At 40.5% G+C, this 20653-nt stretch overlaps 1 protein-coding gene across 1 annotated transcript in view; it reads right to left on the bottom strand.

Moving 5' to 3' along the window:
• LOC125805974 (uncharacterized) overlaps nucleotides 1-13949 on the bottom strand; it is a 216150-nt gene extending 202201 nt beyond the window's left edge. The window contains exon 1 of the mRNA XM_049485476.1: nucleotides 12413-13949. Within this exon, the coding sequence (XP_049341433.1) occupies nucleotides 12628-13518 (891 nt within the window). The 5' untranslated portion in view covers nucleotides 13519-13949 and the 3' untranslated portion in view covers nucleotides 12413-12627. The remainder of the gene's footprint in view (nucleotides 1-12412) is intronic.
• Between the last annotated feature and the right edge of the window lie 6704 nt (nucleotides 13950-20653).

Here is a 20653-nt window from a genome sequence, read left to right as displayed (position 1 = left end):
TGGTTTAACATTGTAAATAAAGTAATACATAAAGAATCATGTGAACTTAAAAGTGTATGATTTTATTGTTTTTCTTATATGGCATGCTGCTAACTTGTGGTTTATGAGGCTGGGAACTCTTGCTCTTCTTTTTCATCACGTGTGCCATTTCTCCTTTATTTTATACAATAAGCAAATAATTGCATACAACGGTTTGCTGTTTCCAAAAGATCAATTGCCTCTGTCCTGTATATCACAATACATTATACATTAATCTGTCCCACTCACCAGCAGAGTAAGCCATTATTTCACTGCATTAATCCTTACATTTAAATTTGTTAAACTAAGTTGCCAGTGTAGATTTTATAAATTTATTTTAGACTGGTAAATATCTCCAGAATTATTGATTAGCTATCATAGGAATCATTATTTACTTATTATATAAAGTTAAAACTTACGATATACAGTTTTTGGTTATGTTCCATATGAAATAAAGAGCACATTATCAATCATGGCTTTGCACTGGTAGAGGCTGGTCAAAGGGTGCATCTGATTATTAAAGTGTTTGATTGTTAGATCACACCTGTTCTCTGTACTGTAATGCTCTATACTTCATATTACAGATAGACAGAGTGCTTCTTATCACTACTCAGCAGGGGGAAGGCTATTTGTGTCATAGTCATAGCTAATATATAATAATGATATTAGAAGTAATTCTGCATCTTCACTGTCAACAGGGTGCTGAAAATATTACAGATGAGAATGACACAGCTGCACTGTATAGCATACAATTTAGGACCACCACAGAGCAGCTATTATGTGGCTTGTTGGTTATTCACAACACTACAGTGACACTGACATAGTGGTGTTAAGAGCTGTGTTGGTATGAGTGGATCCAACAAAGTAGTGCCTCTGGAGAATTTAAACACCTCATTGTCACTACTGGACAGGAAATGCTCCATCAACCAGCATCATGTGGGCAGCGTCCTGTATTCAGCATCAAGTAGGCAGCATCCCATGGGCACTGATGAAGAATTTGCAGATGAGCAACAAACTGTGCAGCAACAGATTTAAAGATTCTGTCTCTGACTTTTCACTCACAATGTAAAGCAGCTGTTGGTAGAAGTGTCTAATAGAGTGAACAGTGTTTTATACCTATTGTATATTATACACCAGTAAACCATTATGCAACTAAAGTGTCCTAGATGCTAATTGGAGCTAAAAAAAGAATAATAGAAGCAGAAACAAGCAGGTGGTAATAATGGTATGCTGGATAGTGTATAACGATAGAGTACAATATATCAAATGCTGTGGTTTCAGAAATTAAAAATGTATGTATACATAGCTATTTTGTCAATAATAATAATAATAATAATAATAATAATAATAATAATAATAATAATAATAATAATAATAATATCCCTTTCCTGCTTCTCCTCTCCCAATTTTGTATGGCTGACAGTAGTTCCCAGGGAAATTAACTCCATTTACAAACACTTTGTCCAAGCTAATACAATATCTTTATTGGCATTTATTGGCACACTAGCCTTTAAAATGTTTGGTTACATGCTTTGGTCAAACAAATACAGAAGTCTTTATTTAAAAATGCAACACCCAGCCACTCACACACCCAGCCACTCACACACCCAGCCACTCACACACCCAGCCACTCACACACCCAGCCACTCACACACCCAGCCACTCACACACCCAGCCACTCACACACCCAGCCACTCACACACCCAGCCACTCACACACCCAGCCACTCACACACCCAGCCACTCACACACCCAGCCACTCACACACCCAGCCACTCACACACCCAGCCACTCACACACCCAGCCACTCACACACCCAGCCACTCACACACCCAGCCACTCACACACCCTGCCACTCACACACCCTGCCACTCACACACCCTGCCACTCACACACCCTGCCACTCACACACCCTGCCACTCACACACCCAGCCACTCACACACCCAGCCACTCACACACCCAGCCACTCACACACCCAGCCACTCACACACCCAGCCACTCATGAAGCTGGCTGCAGAATCCAGGGTGCTCGTTTGCGCTGTAAAATGCCACAAGCTCCCCTCGTCTCCCATGCCCAACGTAGCCTGTAATATAAGTAAAAGCACACACTTTCACAAAGTAACAAATCTCTCAAGCCCCAATACCTTAAATATATTGACGTACCAATTTCTGACCTCAGGAAAAAAATATCAAAATTTATTTAGAACAAACATACCTAGTATGCAGTCTTTATAAGTTTCTTGACAGTTCTGGCAGCACGGCAGTTCGTACATCCTGCGAAACTCGTCTTTACATGCAGCACTGTGATGTTTTCATGGCACTACACCTGTAGGTTTAAAAAAATCAAGAATTTTAAAATGATTTTAAAATCAGTGAGTGTAATTCCTTTTCTAAGGGAAAACAAACATCTTAACTGTACTGAAATATCATGCTTACTGTCAAGCCACTCGAAATGTGCCCAGGCCCGGAATGATTGTTGTCCAAACAATGTCCCGGAAGAGACGACAAACCAGTGACAGCTTTAAAAAAGCTTTGTCACCCTCTTCCAGAACTGTATCTATGAGAATAAGGGGCATCTGTGAAAAACATTATAGAAGCATGTAGATTTTGATTCATGAAAATTATAGTAATTGAAAAAAATGACCAGATAACATTCTAAGGCTGCAACCAATTACTATTTTGGTATTCTATTAATCTGAGTTGGCACTTATTATTTCAATCATATCCCCAATCTCTGATTACTGTAGGAATGGCTAGCATTTTTGCCTGAAGACTGTAGTCAGCGTCATTCTGTTGACTAATCTCTGCCTTAACGTAACAAAACAGCTCTCTGCTTTTCTATCCCTTTAAAATGATAGCTCTCCAATAGCTTATGGGCTTCAAATGCCCTTGAAATGACTAGTCACACTAGGTCAAGTCGAAATTTCAAAATGTCAACTTATCTTTTCAGCCCAATTCAGACTTTTGAAAACAAACCACAACAGTAAAACATTTTAAATGGCCCAGTTAAATTAACCCGAAATAAAAAACACACATCCACACCCTCACACCTGTTCAAAGGAGACGTTGCCCATTCTATCTCCTTCATCAGTCACACGTTCAACACGCTGAACTTTCCTGAGAGAAAATATAATAATTAATATAATTAATACCATGCACAGAGGAAGCAAGACCAGAACTGGGAGAAGGTGTATCAGGAGTAGCTGGCAGAGGGGGAGCTGGACGTGCATCAGAAGTAGCAACAGTCTGTGGATTAAACACTTCTGCTATAGTGGTCTTGGTTGCACTGCTGCACAAAGATACATGATGTCTGAACTGGTCTTTGCATAGTATTGTATGGCTGCAATAGACACAATAAAAGTGTGCTGTAGGTGTGCAGTTTAGAGATGAAGGAAACTGTAAGACCAAAATGCACACAACATGCAATTAAGCCTATAAATATTAATATTCTTCAACTCATTATGCCCATCAATTGAGTGTAAGATGTAAGTGCATTTGTTGATTCAAGATATTACATTTACATGTTTATTTGTTATAGCCAATAAAATCAATATCTCTCTCTCTGTTTAAAGAAATACTTCCCCATACCGTTATTCTCGACTGCTTGTTTGATATGGTTTTGTAGATGTAGGCTGTTATTAAATCGCTGGTCAGTGTCAAAACTGAAGCAGGGGCATTTGAAAACACCACACTGGCCAAACCGTGAAGGGTCAGGAGTGGCCTGGACATGTGTTGGATGCTGTAAAACAGAAAGCAACAAAACACAACATGAGCTTACAATTACTATATCAGTGCACATTAATTGTAACTACATTCAGTACAAAGGTAATAAATGTGCATCGACTTAACCCTCCTGTTACGTTACGGGTCAAATTGATCCATTTAGTAAGATAGTAAAAGTATTTTTTCTGTATGACACGTCTTCAGCTTGCCTTTATTTGTATAATTAACATATAACATGAAAATGGTTAATTTCATATTTGCAACAACCCCCTGCAAAAACTTAAACTAAAACGAAATTGTAATGTTATGTTTCATTTATATGTAAAAATATTGTGTTGGTCGTTTAAAAGTAACAAAGTAGTAAAACAAAAAAAAAGTAAGATTTTTTAAAATGGAAAAACAAGTGAATTATCCTAATTGAACTATTACCTCTATTGTACACTATTGTACTAAATGTTGATAGAACAATCAGCAATGGAGTTAGTTATTAAATATTTACTCTTCTGGTTAGGATTATTTTGGTTTCAGAAATATGTTGGATAATTAAAAATGAACCAGGTCAAATTAACCCGGGAATACCATTGCTATTCCTGACAAATTAAATAGGAGGATTAAGCATTGATATCTTCAAATATTTATTTGTATGACTAAGACTTTGAACCAATTTTAGTTAGCTAGATTATCTTGCGATCTTGTTAGCCAATTAACTTCTTGTATAGACAGTTTAAACAGTTTTTTTAGGTTAGCTGACTATAACCCCTAGCTATGCCTTAAAAACAAAACTGATGCCTAGCTCACTACTAGCTATGAGAGTTTATCTGTGATACTATTAATTGGTAGCATTTTAGCCCATAAAACAGAAGGTAAGATAACTAAAGTTTGAATTAGACAAGACTGGGTGCAATTCTGCATTAGAATCCATCAAAAAAAAAACGGCAATATGACTAGCTAGAAGCAAACAAACCACATGGTACACGCGCCGATGTAGAACCTTCATGTGCGTATCAACGACTCACCGTTTACTCATAAAATATAATATAGAAAAACAAGAGGACATTATAAAAATAGCTCTGTTAACTTAAAAAATAACTCAATATTTGTACTTACCGCCATAACCGGAGATATAAATCAGATAGATGCTTTAGCTGCTTTCTCGGCTACAATTCCTGTTTACCGGGAGTAAATGTAGGCGTTCGTGACGGACGTAAGGTGGGTGTTGCTTTAGACGTAAGGCGGAGTTGGACATGGGCGGAGTTGGATGTGGGCGGGGTTGGATGTCCAACTCCGCCTTCCTACAGGCTGCAGCGAGCGGCTCCTCAAAATAGACCTGGCAGGCGCACAGTATGTCTGGTCAAGATGAACAACCTGCTCCATCACCTTCCCCAGTCTCAAGGCTAATGTTTGTGAAAGCAGCTTGCAGTCTGGGCACAACACTGACACAGGGTGCCAATTTCTCAGCTCTGTCAGGACTCCCTTCTTAGGCAGCAGGGTCAGGACAGGTCTCAGACACTCAGGCGAAGTTCCCCATCCTTTACACTGTTTTGGAGAACCTCCAGCACATCCTGCCTCAACACTGACCAAAAGTCTTTATAAAACTCAACAGGAAGGCCATTCCCCACGTTCTGAAGAGCCTCACACAGCTGAGAGAGCTCAGAGTTCAGCTGACTGGGGTGAGACCTTAGACTGGTTGTAAAAGCAACTTTCCCTCACGCCCCGTTCTTCTTCTTCCTATTCGCTTTTTATAAAGCTGAATGCTTCTGGAGATCCCTTGATTGGATCCAATAATAAGTAGCTGATCCACTTTTCTTCAGTTTCAATTCGATTCCCAAATGCTAGTGCCAATACGATACACATTTCACCACAAGTGGGTTTAAGCTTATTCAACAGTATTATGATGTTTTTAATATTATCGCGATTACTGTTGGTGGTTTGCTCAAGGTTACATCATGAGGTTGAAACTGATGACAATGTACATCCTATTAGGAGACACAAATAGATTTATCTAACATGGTGGAGGCAGGATGCAAGTGCAGGTCTCGTTTATTTTCCACAGTTTAAATTATAAACAAAGAACAAACACAAGGGAAGTAATACAAACACTGAAGCTACTAAAAGAAGGACTATAGAACAAAAGATTAACCAGGAGACTAATATACAAACAAACAAAATAATCAAACAAAATATAAACTAAACCAAAAACCAAACCACAACTTAAACTTACACAAAACAGCAGTATAAAGGATCAAACAAAGAGAAATCAAAGAAAAGACTAGGCCTACTAAGACAAGGTACAACTACGGTCACGCACACAAAAAAAACACAGCAGAGAACAAAGGAGCACATGGGGTATTTATGAACATGCACAGACAAGGGACACCTGTGTAAGTAACGAGAAGGGCGGGGTTACAAATGGAAGAGGAGGGGTTGCAGATGACAGGGCGGGGCTAAGGCGGACACAAGACCAAAAACAAAACAGACCCATGTGCTTCACATGGAGCACATGGAGAGGTAAACAAAACAAGAGAACAGAGGACAGGAGCAGGAAGGACCAATAAGGTGTGACAATTTAAGTGCATTCCAAAGCAATTCATTTATCTGGACTCTAAATGCCTCTACAGGCTGCAAAATCCATGGCTGGTAATTGACTATGATATAAGTGAATATAAATTATCCAGCTTCTCTGTAATCTCTTTGACTCTGGGTGGTCTGCTGAAGTTTTGTGTGTTTTTGGAAAGCAAAGAGGTAGAGTCCTCTGCTTGGTCTTTATATCATGACCCCTTCCTAGTCTTATCTAAAACCAATGCAGGTGTTGACTAAAATACAGACTGAAATATCTCTAAATAAATCAACAGCTAAATGTTACTTAAGTTGCTACTAGTTTAAACAGAAGGCTAGCTTTCTGGTGCGTTTCCATGTGAATCCTCTGCATGTGCCTAATTGAACTGATTAAACTACCAATGCAGCTGTACTCAGCAAACTGGCTTTATTTACATCAAAAGTAACTATGCAGCTCTTCCTTACTCAACGATAAATATCTCCAAAGAGATGGTCTTTTAGTCAAACCAACAGCTAAAGCTCTTTGCACACTCTGAGACTGAAGCTGCTGTGGGTGTAAACTGTGAAACTTGAACCTGGATTGTAAGAGCGTCTCACGTTAACGTTACAGCGGTTTTGTTGTCTGACACAAACTATAGACTGGAATATGGATCGTTAAGCAGGGAGAGAGCATAAATTTACCCACCAGTGAGCAGCAGTTCCTTTTAAATGTCAACATCATCAGCAGAGCACTAATCCACCCTCATCCCCAACTCTAGATGGGTAAATAAGCTACACCTGGTGAACCATCACAACTAAAATAAATATGCTAAGAGCTTCCCTGTTTGCTCCTAAGCCAATCAACCCTGTCCACCCAATATCAGGCACTGTCAAAGTATTTAGGATGCGATCATTGGTTGGTTATAAAGTCACATGACTAGACTAGCATGACCATTGCTAGTTGCTGGATTAGCAAGATAGATACAAAAACAATAGTGGCATTATTCTAAGTGAAAGAGTTTTCTGTTACCCCTGATGGAATTATGGTTAAAAGTAAGAACATTTTTTTAAGAGTTCCTAAGGCAATTCAAGCTTCAATCAATACATTTGAAGTGTAAGTTCTACTATTACGACTCCGGAAGAAATGTCAGTTGCACGATTTAATGTTTTAACATATTTAGCAAAACAAAGATACATATATGAAGAGGTTATAATGAAACAGTCTTCTAGTAGAGTCTTTGGCGTAGGCCCCGTCATCGGCCCAGGACTTGATACATCTGGGCTCTGCAGATCCTGTCGTACATTGGAGACAGGGGCGGAGCCAACCCCCGGGCAACCAAACGGGACCAACCTGGAGGCGGTGGGGAAGGAGGAGGGTAAGAACGACCAACAGCGTCTGAAAGGCAGCAAAGGTACTGAATGAGTGATCTTATTTAAAGGCAGAGGGAACAGCTGATTGGATAGGTAATTAGGTGATGTAGCATTGGAGTCTTTAGTAGAACTTTCGCTGCGCTTTCATTTCTGGAACATTTTCTTGAGCAACCTCTACCATAGAGAACCAAGCTTAAATACATATATATATATATATATATCAGTATAAAGAATGTTTTACAGGCTTGAAGAACCTTCATTACGATGTAAACTTTATATTACACTAAATTTCACAGGTTTTGCATTTAAATTTTACATTATATGGAGGTTCTTTAAACATCTTAAATCGAAATGTGACAAAACTGGAGAGGAGATGCGAATGGACTTGGCTGAGAGGTGGACACAAATTGTTGTCCATTATGGATGTGAAACAGACTAAAACAGTGTGGCCACCAAGGCATCAAGTCAGCACTTCTTAGGTTTCAGACACAGCCTATACTGTATCTACTGTACAAGAACAACCTGTTTTCCAGGTATTTTATTCCAATTCTCTACAGAATCTTCCAATTGGCTATTGACAGACTACGGTGTGAATTGTATTATTTAATTGTTAAAATCCTGTAAATCTATTGTGATCAATATGTAAAATGCATGAGATCAGGTCCCACTGTGATAAACATCTATTATTCATGTTTGTTCTGATCACTTTAGAAATTAAAAAGTGGATTTTGTGTGTTTGATATGGTGAAATTGGACATGGCTGGTGTTGATTGACAGATCGCTCAATTTGAGAGTGTATTTCAGCTCTATCTACTTCTCTTCCATCTGTGGCCTCTTTTCTGATGTGCTGTCATACGCTCAGGCTTTTTTTTTACTCATTTAGGCTACTTCAGGGATCTCTTTACCTGTGGTTGTGAAAAAAATGGCTTTTGAAGAAAAGCCAAAGCTTCTGGAACAGCAGGTCGAGAAAAAGCACTGGTGTGTTTTTGGAAAACCCCTGCAGAACACTGTGCAACTGTGTTTTAGTCAGTACTGAAAAACAGGAAGTTCTCTTACAGTAGATACAGTATTACAGTACAGGCTGTGTCTGAAATGTAAGAAATGCTGACTTGATGCCTTGGTGCCCATATCTGTAATGGACAACCAACTTAACCACAGAGTCCAGCTCCACACCACCAACTGACCCCACACGCCTGCCCAGCCTGTCCAGTCACATCTCATCTCTCTTATTAAAGCTTCCTCCCCAGCACACCACAGCATACAAGAGACAGCTGGACACCAAAGCCTGACAGAACATCTGCAGGAGTGTCCTACAGGAAGGACCTCAGCTTTCTCAGAAACTAGAGTCGGTTCTACATAATGTTGGTGTTGACTGACCAGTCCAACCTATCATCCAGGTGCAGTCCGAGATACCTGAAGGTCTTAACCAGCTCCACATCAACCCCCTCAATAGAGACAGGCTGTGTGAGTGGCCTCTCAAACACTGAGTTTTTCAGGAATTGAATTAAACTGGTGGAATAAGCCATTAACCAAGTAGTTAATTCACTACAATCGAGCTATTGCTGTAACTATTGGATTGCTGTTACTTTTGTTGTAAATTGTATTCATGATTGTATCTGAAGCTAGATCCTCCAGCAGTTCTCACTCTAAGCCATATCGCAACTTAATTTGACAGAAAATAAAAGAAACACAGCTCTGGGAAAAATTAAGAGACAACTTCAGTTTCTGAATTAGTTTCTCTGATTTTGCTATTTATAGGTATATGTTTAAGTAAAATGAACATTGTTGTTTTATTCTATAAACTACAGATAACATTTATCCTAAATTCCAAATAGAAATATTGTCATTTAGAGCATTTATTTGCAGAAAATGAGAAATGGCGCTTTCAGACCTCAAATAATGCAAAGAAAACAAGTTCATATTCATAAAGTTTTAAGAGTTTAGAAATCAATATTTGGTGGAATAACAGTTAATCACAGTTTTTATGCATCTTGGCATGTTCTCCTCCACCAGTCTTACACACTGCTTTTGGATAACTTTATGCCACTCCTGGTGCAAAAATTCGGCAGTTATTGTTTGCTGACATTTAGGTGTTAAAGAAACTCTGTAGTTGTAAAAACCTAGCTTGTGGTAGTAGGTTACAAGAACAGTGATTTATTTATTTATTTGAGCTTTTTCAATAACCAAGACTGCACTCCATAGCAAAGGTCAGGCTACAGAGTGGGTCAGCAAAAGACATTCAATAAAAAGATAATCAATAGACCAGGAAAAAAGACACATATATCACAAAAAAAGTATACCAGAAATGAGCAAATGGGCATCTGTGTTAGAAAGTCAAAAATACAGCATGAGATAAACCACAAATCCCACTTTCTCTGAATAAATTATCTTTTAGTATCTTATATTTCTCTGTTTTGCAAAGCAGAACACTAACTTCACAATTAAGACTCTGTACAGAGAATGTGCACACATCACTGCATTATATTATATATATAAGTATAAGCAAAACCTCAGGGGGCAATATGAAGAGAGCAAGAAAATAATAAATATAACTGTTTAGGTTTGCATATATCAGCCTAACTGAGTTTATAAGAGTATTCTCAAATGCGGCTCCAGGAAGTTGTTATATTAGAACAAATCAAAGAGTTCTAAATGTGTTAATCATGTTACGTGTGAATTAAGCTTAGATAATCACCAAACCCTCCGTTAGCCTTCGTCAGGCACAGACTAATTTTATTAGCACATGTGTTTATGTGGTTCTTGGGTAATTTGCTTTTTAGCAGGAGCTGTTCTGTAAATGTATTTGTGTACAGACCAGCATGCTCCTGTGGAGTCTCTAAGCAATTGATGTGTTCTCTACCTGGAATTTTAGTAAGTATTATGAAAATGAGTCTCTTAGAACCTCTAAAAGGAAACCCTTTAAGAACCACTGAGAAGAACAACTTAACAGAAGAAAATTGTTTATAACCACTGAAAATAACCACTTAATAGAAGAACCCAGACTTAAAAACATCATTTAGAATCATTAAGAAGAACCCAGATTTTAAATAATAAAAATTATTTAGAATCATTACGAACCTAGAGTCAAAAGGACAAATAACCACTAAGAGGAACAAATATTCAAAAGAAGAAACTTTATTAGAACCACTACCAGCAAACAGGACTCAAAAGTAGAAACTTAATAAAATTATCAGTGAAAGGAACCAAGACTCAAAAAGAAACCCTACTGATTGCACTTTTCCACTGACATGGAACTGGCACTGTTCTGGTTTGCAAACTTAATTTTGAACCGGTTTGCCGCGTTTTCACCAACAAAAGTAGGTTCTTGAACCAGGATTGTTCATTCACAAAGAAACCAAAGAATACAAGGTTATTTAGGGAGAACTGTGACAACATCTGTGGCCGTGCCTATTTACAGAGGAGCACCGTTGCTGTACAACGCCCTCTGTTGATGACGTATGATGTGTTTCATCGGTTCCACTACACCTGGTGGAAAAAATATTATTAGCCCGAACAGAGAAAAACCTAGACTCAAAAGCAAAAGGTCTATTAGAGTATGAGAAATAACCACTTAAAGAAACATGATTGAACAAAAATTATCTTTTAGAACCATTGAAAGGAACCTAGACTTAAATCAGGAAGTCTCTTAGAACCACTGTGAAAAACAAGACTCAAAATAAGAAAGTCTCTTAGAAGCACAGAGAAAAACCTAGACACACAGGCAAAACGTCTATTAGAGTATGAGAAATAACCACTGAAAGAAACGAGACAAAAGAAAAGAATCTTTTAGAACCATTAAAAGGAATTAAGGACCATAGACTTGAATGAGGAAGTCTCTAAGAAAAAAAACAAGACTTAAAAGAAGAAAGACTCTTAGAAGCACTGAGAGGAACACAGACTCAAAAGCAGAAATGTTATGAGTATAATGAAGAACCGAGTCTCAGCGTTGGTGATTTTAGCTGCACTCTATTATCTCCTTCCTCACTTTGTTATCAACAGATGAACCATCCTATTGTTTCTCTGCCTCTGCGTTTCTTCCGGCTTGATTGACGTTGACTGAGGTTCGTCGCCCAAAACTTTCTCTCAGGAGCACAAACCGAGTCTGCACTCCGCGTAAACGTGAGAAGGCAGGCAGGTCCCTCAGTCGCTTTGTGGATTTTTACATATTTTCCTGAGAGACTTGGGGAAAAAAAAATCTCACATCCACCCACATCCAGACTACTTTTATCATAAATAATCTGCTGGATCTGAATATCATGTGACAGTGTGGGAAGAGGCACCAGTGTTTCACAGCTTTATAAATTATAAATGGTATGTTATTATCACGAATAAATTGCACTATTTTTTTCAGGATTTAGTGTGATTTATGGAGAAAACGGGGCATGTGGTTATTGTCGTAGTCCTTCCCTGTCATTCAGCTGTTTTGTGAGGCTTCCAAGAAGAGGATTTCATGCACATTAAATATATCGTACTATATATATATATATATATTACTATATATATATATATATATATATATATATATATATATATATATATATATATATATATATATATACATACTATTTCCACTGGGCCTATTTATAAAAATACAGGGAGCTATTAGTCATTAATCACCACAAATAGCAAATTTACCGAAAACAGGACTGAGGAAACTTGGGAAAACATGGAGCACTGACAGACGATAAACGTACAAGGATCGACACCGGGGAAATGGAACACGGACCTTAAATAGAGGTGCACACACACAGGGAACAGGAAACACCTGGGACGAAGGGGCGGAGCTACAAATGAACACAGGTGAGTGGAAAAACACTGGGAATTAAACACAGACCTGAGAATAACACAGACATAAGAAGCAGACAGACTAAAGACCTGACAGAACCCCCCCTTTAACGCGCAACTCCCGGGGCGCATAAAAACAGATCCCCAGGAGCCGGGCAAGAGGGGGTGGAAAACACAACAGGATACCAAACAAGACTAAGACTGAGCACAGACGAGAGGAGACTGGCCAAAGGACGGGACAGGAAACTGAAACACAGACTGGACCCTAGACAACAAAGGGGACTGGACTGGAGATCGAACAGGGGACTGGACTAAGGATGTGAACGGACATTGGACGTTAGACTGGACACTAGACACAAATGGAGACTGGATATTGGGCAGGACAGGGGATGGGAAATGAGACTGAACAGGGGACTGGACAGTGGGCATAAACGGAGACTGGACATTGGGCTGGACAGGGGATACAGACTGGGACTGGAATGGAGACTGGGGAGGTGGGAAAAGCAGAGACCGGACAGGGGACGAGAACTGAGACTGGACAGAGGGCTGTACATCGGGCAGGGACGCGGACAGGGCAGGGGACATGAACAAAGACTGGACAGGGGACGGAGACTGGACGAAAGACTGGACATGGGGTTGGACGTTAGACTGGGACAGAGACTGGACTGTGGACGAGAGAACCGGGACAAATACACTTACAGGGACAGAAACTAGCACAGTGACGGGGACAGGAACAGAAAAACCTAAGGGGACAGGAACATGAACGAACACAGATACGGGGACCAGGACAGGGAGAGACAGGGGGACCAAAAACATAGGAGGGTGCCCAGGACCAGCAAAAGTCTGTGGGGACAGCCTGGGCACAGGACTGGGGGCAAAGTCAGGAGGCCTTGCTGGCCTAGGGACACGGGGCCTAGGGCCAAACATTGTTCTTGGAGCAGGTACAGGAACAGGAGCGGCGGGCACCGCTGGCCCTGGAGCTGAAGCAGTGGGTACCACGTGGGTGGCAGGCACTGCAGACACAGGAGCGGCGGGCACCGCTGGCACTGGAGCTGAAGCAGTGGGTACCACGTGGGTGGCAGGCATTGCAGACACAGGAGCGGCGGGCACCGCTGGCACTGGAGCTGAAGCAGTGGGCACCACGTGGGCGGCAGGCACTGCAGCTTGGGCAGGCGCGGCGGGTGCAGCTTGGGCAGGCGCGGCGGGTGCAGCTTGGGCAGGCGCGGCGGGTGCAGAGTCAGAGGCGGCCGGAGCCGCGGGAACAGGGTCAGAGGCGGCCGGAGCCGCGGGCAGCGCTGATACAGAGGCGGCCGGAGCCGCGGACAGCGCTGATACAGCTGGCGAAGACGCTGATTCAGCGGGAGCTGAGAGTGCGGCTGCCGCCAAGATCCGGCCTGGAACCGCAGATTCAGCAGTGGGCGAGGCGGTAGAAACCGGACCGGAGCTTGCTTCTGGAGCAGGAGTCGCAGACCTGGAATCCGGCCGGGCTGGAGAGCTGGAAGCAGGTAGGGCTTGAGAGCGCGGTGGAGCTAGCAGGCTAGCTAGCTTAGCCGGAGCTTCAGAGAGCGGCGCTGCCACCGCTGAAGTCTCGGGGAGCGGATGAGCCGCGGGGGTCTCGGAGCGCGGAGCCTCAGCCGCGAGTTTCTCGGAGCGCGGATGAGCTGCGGGGGTCTCGGAGCGCGGAGCCTCAGCCGCGATCTTCTCGGAGCGCGGATGAGCAGTGGGGGTCTCAGAGCGCGGAGCCTCAGCCGCGAGATACTCGGAGCGCGGATGAGCCGCGGGGGTCTCGGAGCGCGGAGCCTCAGCCGCGAGATACTCGGAGCGTGGCGTCTCGCCCGCGGGATTCTCGGAGCACGGATGAGCCACGGGAGTCACAGAGCGTGGCGTCCCATCCGCTGGCTTCACGGAGCGTGGCGTCTCGGTCGCGGGATTCTCGGAGCACGGCATACACAGGGATTTACCGAAAACAGGACTGAGGAAACTTGGGAAAACATGGAGCACTGACACACGATAAACGTACAAGGATCGACACCGGGGAAATGGAACACGGACCTTAAATAGAGGTGCACACACACAGGGAACAGGAAACAACTGGGACGAAGGGGCGGAGTTACAAATGAACACAGGTGAGTGGAAAAACACTGGGAATGAAACGCAGACCTGAGAATAACACAGACATAAGAAGCAGACAGACTAAAGACCTGACAAATCTCTTTTGCAGCAGAGGAATTTTGAGGAAATGCTTTAAAAGCACTGGCTAGACAGTAAAATCCCAGTGTTAAAATCATTGTGTTAAAAATCAGTGTTAAACCATTTTCAGAGTTTGGTGCTATTTCTGAAATTGAATTAAAATTAAACTCCTTACAGTGCATTCTGTCTCAGAGGCTAAGCTTAAGTTTTATGTTGTGTGTGTATGGGTTTTAAGTGTGTGTTCATATGCTTGTTTAAATGAGTGAAGAGTGGTAGAGTGTTATTTTTATAGCTAACATTTCATAATCTCATTTAGATTTTTTGGTTTATAGTTTTGTTTTAGATAAAGGTGATAGGGTGTAAGCTAATAAAATATTCAGTAAACAATACATACATACACATATACAAAAATCTAGAGTTGAAAAATAATCAAATTAACATTTTTAAAGTGATACTTTGTGTGGACTACATCTTACTTTTTAAAAACATTCTACATCAATTTTAGACCACTTTTAAACATATTACTCAATGTGATTTTGAAAACTCATTAGCACATTCCCCTTATGCCAGACACTGAACCCTCAAAATCCTTAAATGCTTAGGTTAAAAATGACCTAATTCTCCTTGCTTTTGTTCTTTTTTTAACCTTGAACTCAAAGTAAAAAAAGTATACTTTTTAAAATTTAAATATATTAAAGTATTATGTCAGGGTTCAAGCAACGGTCAGATGTTAACAGATATAAAAGGTAGAAACCAGTTTAATTTATATTGTATGAAGATTAACAAGAGGAGAGTTTACAGGATAGACATGGATCAGGCAGCAAAGACGTTAACTATGAACTTGAGCAGGGTTAAATCTAGAAGTGCAATCAAACCAAATGACAAAAGAAAAGTGCAAAACCAAGAAGGATTAACCATAGTAAAATTTCTAAGATTGATAACAGGCTAACAAAATACAAGAAAGAACACTTAGTATGTTACAAAAAGGTTGGCAGTACTTTGCAAAGGAAGAGTGCAAACAGACTTAATAGTATTTATGCATACTAATCGATTACTAACTGGTGAAACAGCTCAGTTGAGGACGAATGTAAAAACTGTCCATGATTGGTTGATGGGTTGGAATGTGACCTCTGTAAAAGGTGGATTATGGGTAGTGTAGTCATTATAGTTAAGGCCAGATAATATAGGGAGGCCAGATAATAAAGTGTGGCAGATAATGACAAAATATTGGACCAAAACGTTGTCCTAAAACTACAAAATTTTCAGATGTTTGGTTAAGTTCACCACATGTGTAAACAATTCGGAATAGTTTTGTCTCTAGAACTGAGTGTTTATGTAATTAAGCCTTTTACATTTATAAATCTGAAAGGCTCTCTGAAGGTGATTTTATACTGAAACTTTTAAGATCGGTATTATGAGACTGCCCTCGAGGTTTGGTATTCATTGCCGGGGGAACACTGCTGTCAGTCCAGCCTAAACTATAAATGTGGGTGTAAGATATCAGCTGTGATCTTATGAAAAGCCAGACATTTAATGTATTACTCCAGACAGACATGCATGCCATTCAATTCTCCAAAGTCTTTAAACCTGGAATATTTTAGCACTTATTCAGCACGGTGGAGAAATTCCTCCTCTCTCATGCTCTTTGAAATTCAACTTCAGCAAGGTCAACCGTTTGAGGAAATATCTCCTGTACGCTATCACATGTCATGGTGATGCTCCAGGAGAATGATATAGGACTGTTTCTTACACCAGAGGAAGAAACTTTTAAACATACTGTCGACTCTGTCTGTTCTTTGACATCAATATCAAAATCTTTCAGTTATTAAAACAGAGGAAGCATGAATAGATCTCAGAGTCAGGAAAATCATACTGTTCATTTTAATGGGGATACTAACTTAATATAGCTAGGGTGATCTAATAATAATAAAACAAACAGTGACACAGTATAGTCTGGACAATCAGTTATACAGTATGACAGAATAACATGGTGACAGACTATAACATGGACAAACAGTGACACAATAGGACAGACAGTTACATAATATGACATGGACAAACAATGATACAATATGAGAAGAACAAAGAGTGACACAGTATGACATGGACAAACACTAACACAATATTATAGACAAACAGTGACACAATGACTGACAAAATAACATGGTGACACAGTATGACATAGACAAACAGAGATGCAGTATGACAGGGAATAATATGCGGACGCAGTATGACATGGAGTAAGAGCACACAGTATGACACAATTAAATGGTGTCATTAAGTCAACAGTGACTTAATTGAGTCTTAAATGTATTCATTGACATAGATGTTGCTATTTACAGGTACAGTGGTGTGAAAAAGTGTTTGCCCCCCTCCTGATTTCCTGATTTTTTCCATATTTGTCACACTTAAATGTTTTGAAACATCAAACCAATTTAAATGTTAGTCAAATACAACACAGCTAAACACAAAATGCTATTTTTAAATAAAGGTGTGTATTATTAAGGGAGAAAATAACAAACCTACATGGCCCTGTGTGAAAAAGTGATTGTTAAAATAGAGTACTGAGTACTCTGTCTCTACCCACACCCAGGCCTGATTATTGCCACACCTGTTCTCAATCAAGACATTACTTAAATAGGACCTGCCTGAATCCCATTAAGATGCTGTGGCATGAGCTTAAAAAGGCAGTGTATGCTCTCCAATATGCCCTCCATATACCCTCCAATATGGCTGAATTACAACAATTCTGCAAAGAAGAGTGGAGCCAAAATTCCTCCAAAACGCTGTAAAAGACTCATTGCAAGTTATCGCAAACGCTTGTTTGCAGTTGTTGCTGCTAAGGGTGGCCCGACAAGCTATTAGGTTTAGAGGGCAATCACTTTTTCACACAGGGCCATGTAGGTTTGGATTTTTTTTCTCCCATAACCCTTGTGTGGTGTTCGGGTCTGTGGGATCCGTTTTTCATTTTTCATCAAATGATACAAAAAAAATATTTTTTCTAACTCAAACTCATTGGCAATGGCTCATTTTTTGTGAAAAACACATAGCAAAACACATTTTCAATAAACACACACTGTACACCCCCCCCCCCCCCACACACACACACACACACACATTTATATTACATACAGTATGTTTGGCCAAGGGCTAATAAACATTGCTTCATTTGTAAATTTGAAACTAAACAAATGTTCTACTCATATCTTGAGTTTAATTAATTTTCTTTTACATTTTATTAAAAAAACTAATAAAAAAAGAGTAGCACTTTTTAAAAGAAATGTAACATAAGAAAGGTAAAGGGCAAATATTAACCATGTAAGCTGTTTATATAGCTTAGGTGAAGCAAGCATGTGTAAAGCATTTTAATGTAAAATTGCTTAATTTTGCTGAAATAAATACAAGTTACAAAGTAAACGAGAAACAAAAATATGAACACCACACAAGGGTTAATAGTAAACACCTTCATTTAAAAATAGCATTTTGTGTTACCTGTGTTTGACTAATATTTAAATTGGTTTGATGTTCCGAAACATTTAAGTGTGACAAATATGCAAAAAATCGGGAAATCAGGAAGGGGGCAAACACTTTTTCACACCACTGTATATGTTTGAGTAAAATGAACATTGTTGTTTTATTCTATAAACTACAGACAGCATTTCTCCCAAATTCCAAATAAAAATATTGTCATTTACAGCTAGAGAGGGGGTATAAAGCCCCCCAGCATTAGGCTGTGGAAAAGAGATGGTGATGGTGATCCAATACCTCTGCTCTCAAGAAGCTGAATGCAACCAGATCTACGGTACAGCAATGTTCCAACATCTTGGGTAAAACCTTCCCAGATAGGTAAAAGTTATTAATACAGAAACGAGAGACAAAATCTCTGTTAGTCCCTTGATTTGTGTTGTGAAGCTGGATGAGCAGGTGTCCGTAAACATGAACTGTGATCGTGTTTTCTTGCTGGTGTTTCCCAGCTGTTGTACGACATCATAATAAGCTGAGCATTTGAGGAGGTTTCGCTGTTATGTATATGTATTTGACATGTGTCTGACAGCCCAGGTTCGTGGCAGCTGAAAGCGTTAGCAGCAAAACACCTCCACTTTTTCCTCTCTCCAGGGTAGAAAAGGGGGGAAATCGTGTCGAGTTTGAGGTGCAGTCTCACTCTGGGGTTTGGGTGAGTGACAAACACTGCTTAACATGGTGACACGTGTCTGATAGATACAGCCACATCTCTCCTATGACATGTTTCTCTGTGCTTGGAAGCTCCTAGCACTCCTCTGCGCTGCGCCTTCCGAATACCAATGCTGAGGATAAGGGGCTGCGCTGCAGAGGAGTGGCCACTCAGGTATGACCGCATGTCAGGAATCAGTCTCATGAGCTGCAATTACACCACTTTCCCCAACTATTGGCAGCCCCTCACTGGATCTGGACGGCTGCACTAATTTACATGGCCTTTTCAGTGGCTGACCAAAGGCCCCCTGTGCTGGAACAACAGAGATATGCGAATGTTGGTGACGGTTATGTCATCTCGCCCACTCTTTCTCATAGAAACTTTCAGTCTGTGGCACATTTTCAAGTATAACATAAACTGTGATCAAATACAGCACCATTTCAGAAAAAAAGGGTTTATGCATTTACTTTAACATTTACTTGACAATTGCAGACAACTCAATATCTAGTTCATATTTTGTGTGGTTTTGTCATCTTCATTTCATTTGTTAATATACAGTACATCCATTTATGCATCATTTCAGGCCTGCTACACATATCAAAAAATAGGGTAGGGGCTAATTTAGGGACAGTAATGAGGGTTTAAAAAATAATAAATAACAATAATAATGTGATTTTAAACAGGGGGCTGTACTCATGAGTTTGGCAGGGCTGTATTCAACTCAATGCAACCCAGCATGCACTGTGGCATGCAGCGGCTCTTCATTGAAATGAAGCACCTAGGCATGCAGACGCCCTCTACAAACATTAATGAAAGAATGGGAACATAGTATCGTCATTGGATGCAGAACCTGCACATCAAGTCCAGTGGTGAAATTTTCTCACTACTAAATATTCCACAGCCAACTGTCAGTGATACTAGAACAAAGTGAAAATGACTGGGAATTAAAGCAACTCACTCTGTCAGTGTGGGGCCAGAGGGTGATGAGCATAGTGTGCAGAGGACCCAAGTTTTTGATTGCTTTTAGAGTCAGTCTTTACAGTGTAAAGAGCTTCATGGAATGGGTTTCCATGGCCAAGTAGTTGCATCCAAGCCTCACATCACCAAACAATGCAATGCAGACGAGTGAATACTTTTGGAAATATAATGTATCAACACAGCTAATTCCTCATTAGTCGCTGCACCAGACAATGTTCTGTTTACTCTCTAACATTATCTAACAGTAAAATTGTGTGTGTGTGAGTGTTTGTATATGATGTTAGATATTATATGCTATTGTTGATATTCTGCACAAAACAAAACACGAATACACATACACACACATACCTGTAGATATTGCCATGGTAACCAAAAAAAGTGTCAGATTTCCCGATCATAAGAATACAAAAGAAACGCAACAACACAGAACAGGTCAATAAAATCTATGTGGTATACAGACAGGCCAGCCTGGCTGGTTCGATGCAGTCATGTCCAGTTCACCTGACAGTGTGTTTACTGTAAACCTATAGAGCCGAACGGATCCGCAGTTAGAGTGCAGACTCACTAATTTGCAGAAACTCAGCTTCGCTCAGAGAGAGGGATGATTCCGTGACCCTGATTACGCTGCGCGCGCCACAGCCTCCCCCCGGGAAAAGCCTGTGGGTTTCCTGTAGCTCTGACATGCAGCGGCACAAAGAAAACACACACACACACACACATACACCTTGAGAGAACTCCTGATACACACACACACACACACACATACTGAATAAATAAACCTTCAGTTCTCAGAGCATAGTGAGGGGTAGGCCGGATATTAAGCAAACAGATCACGAGAAGAAAATAACATTATGATCAGAAGTGTTAAAGGTGTGTTCATCA

This window comes from Astyanax mexicanus, chromosome 1 (genome assembly GCF_023375975.1).
Source record: "Astyanax mexicanus isolate ESR-SI-001 chromosome 1, AstMex3_surface, whole genome shotgun sequence".
NCBI lineage: Eukaryota > Metazoa > Chordata > Actinopteri > Characiformes > Acestrorhamphidae > Astyanax > Astyanax mexicanus.
The sequence above is the reverse complement of the archived record's forward strand: the minus strand, read 5'-3'. Positions and strand labels throughout refer to the sequence as shown.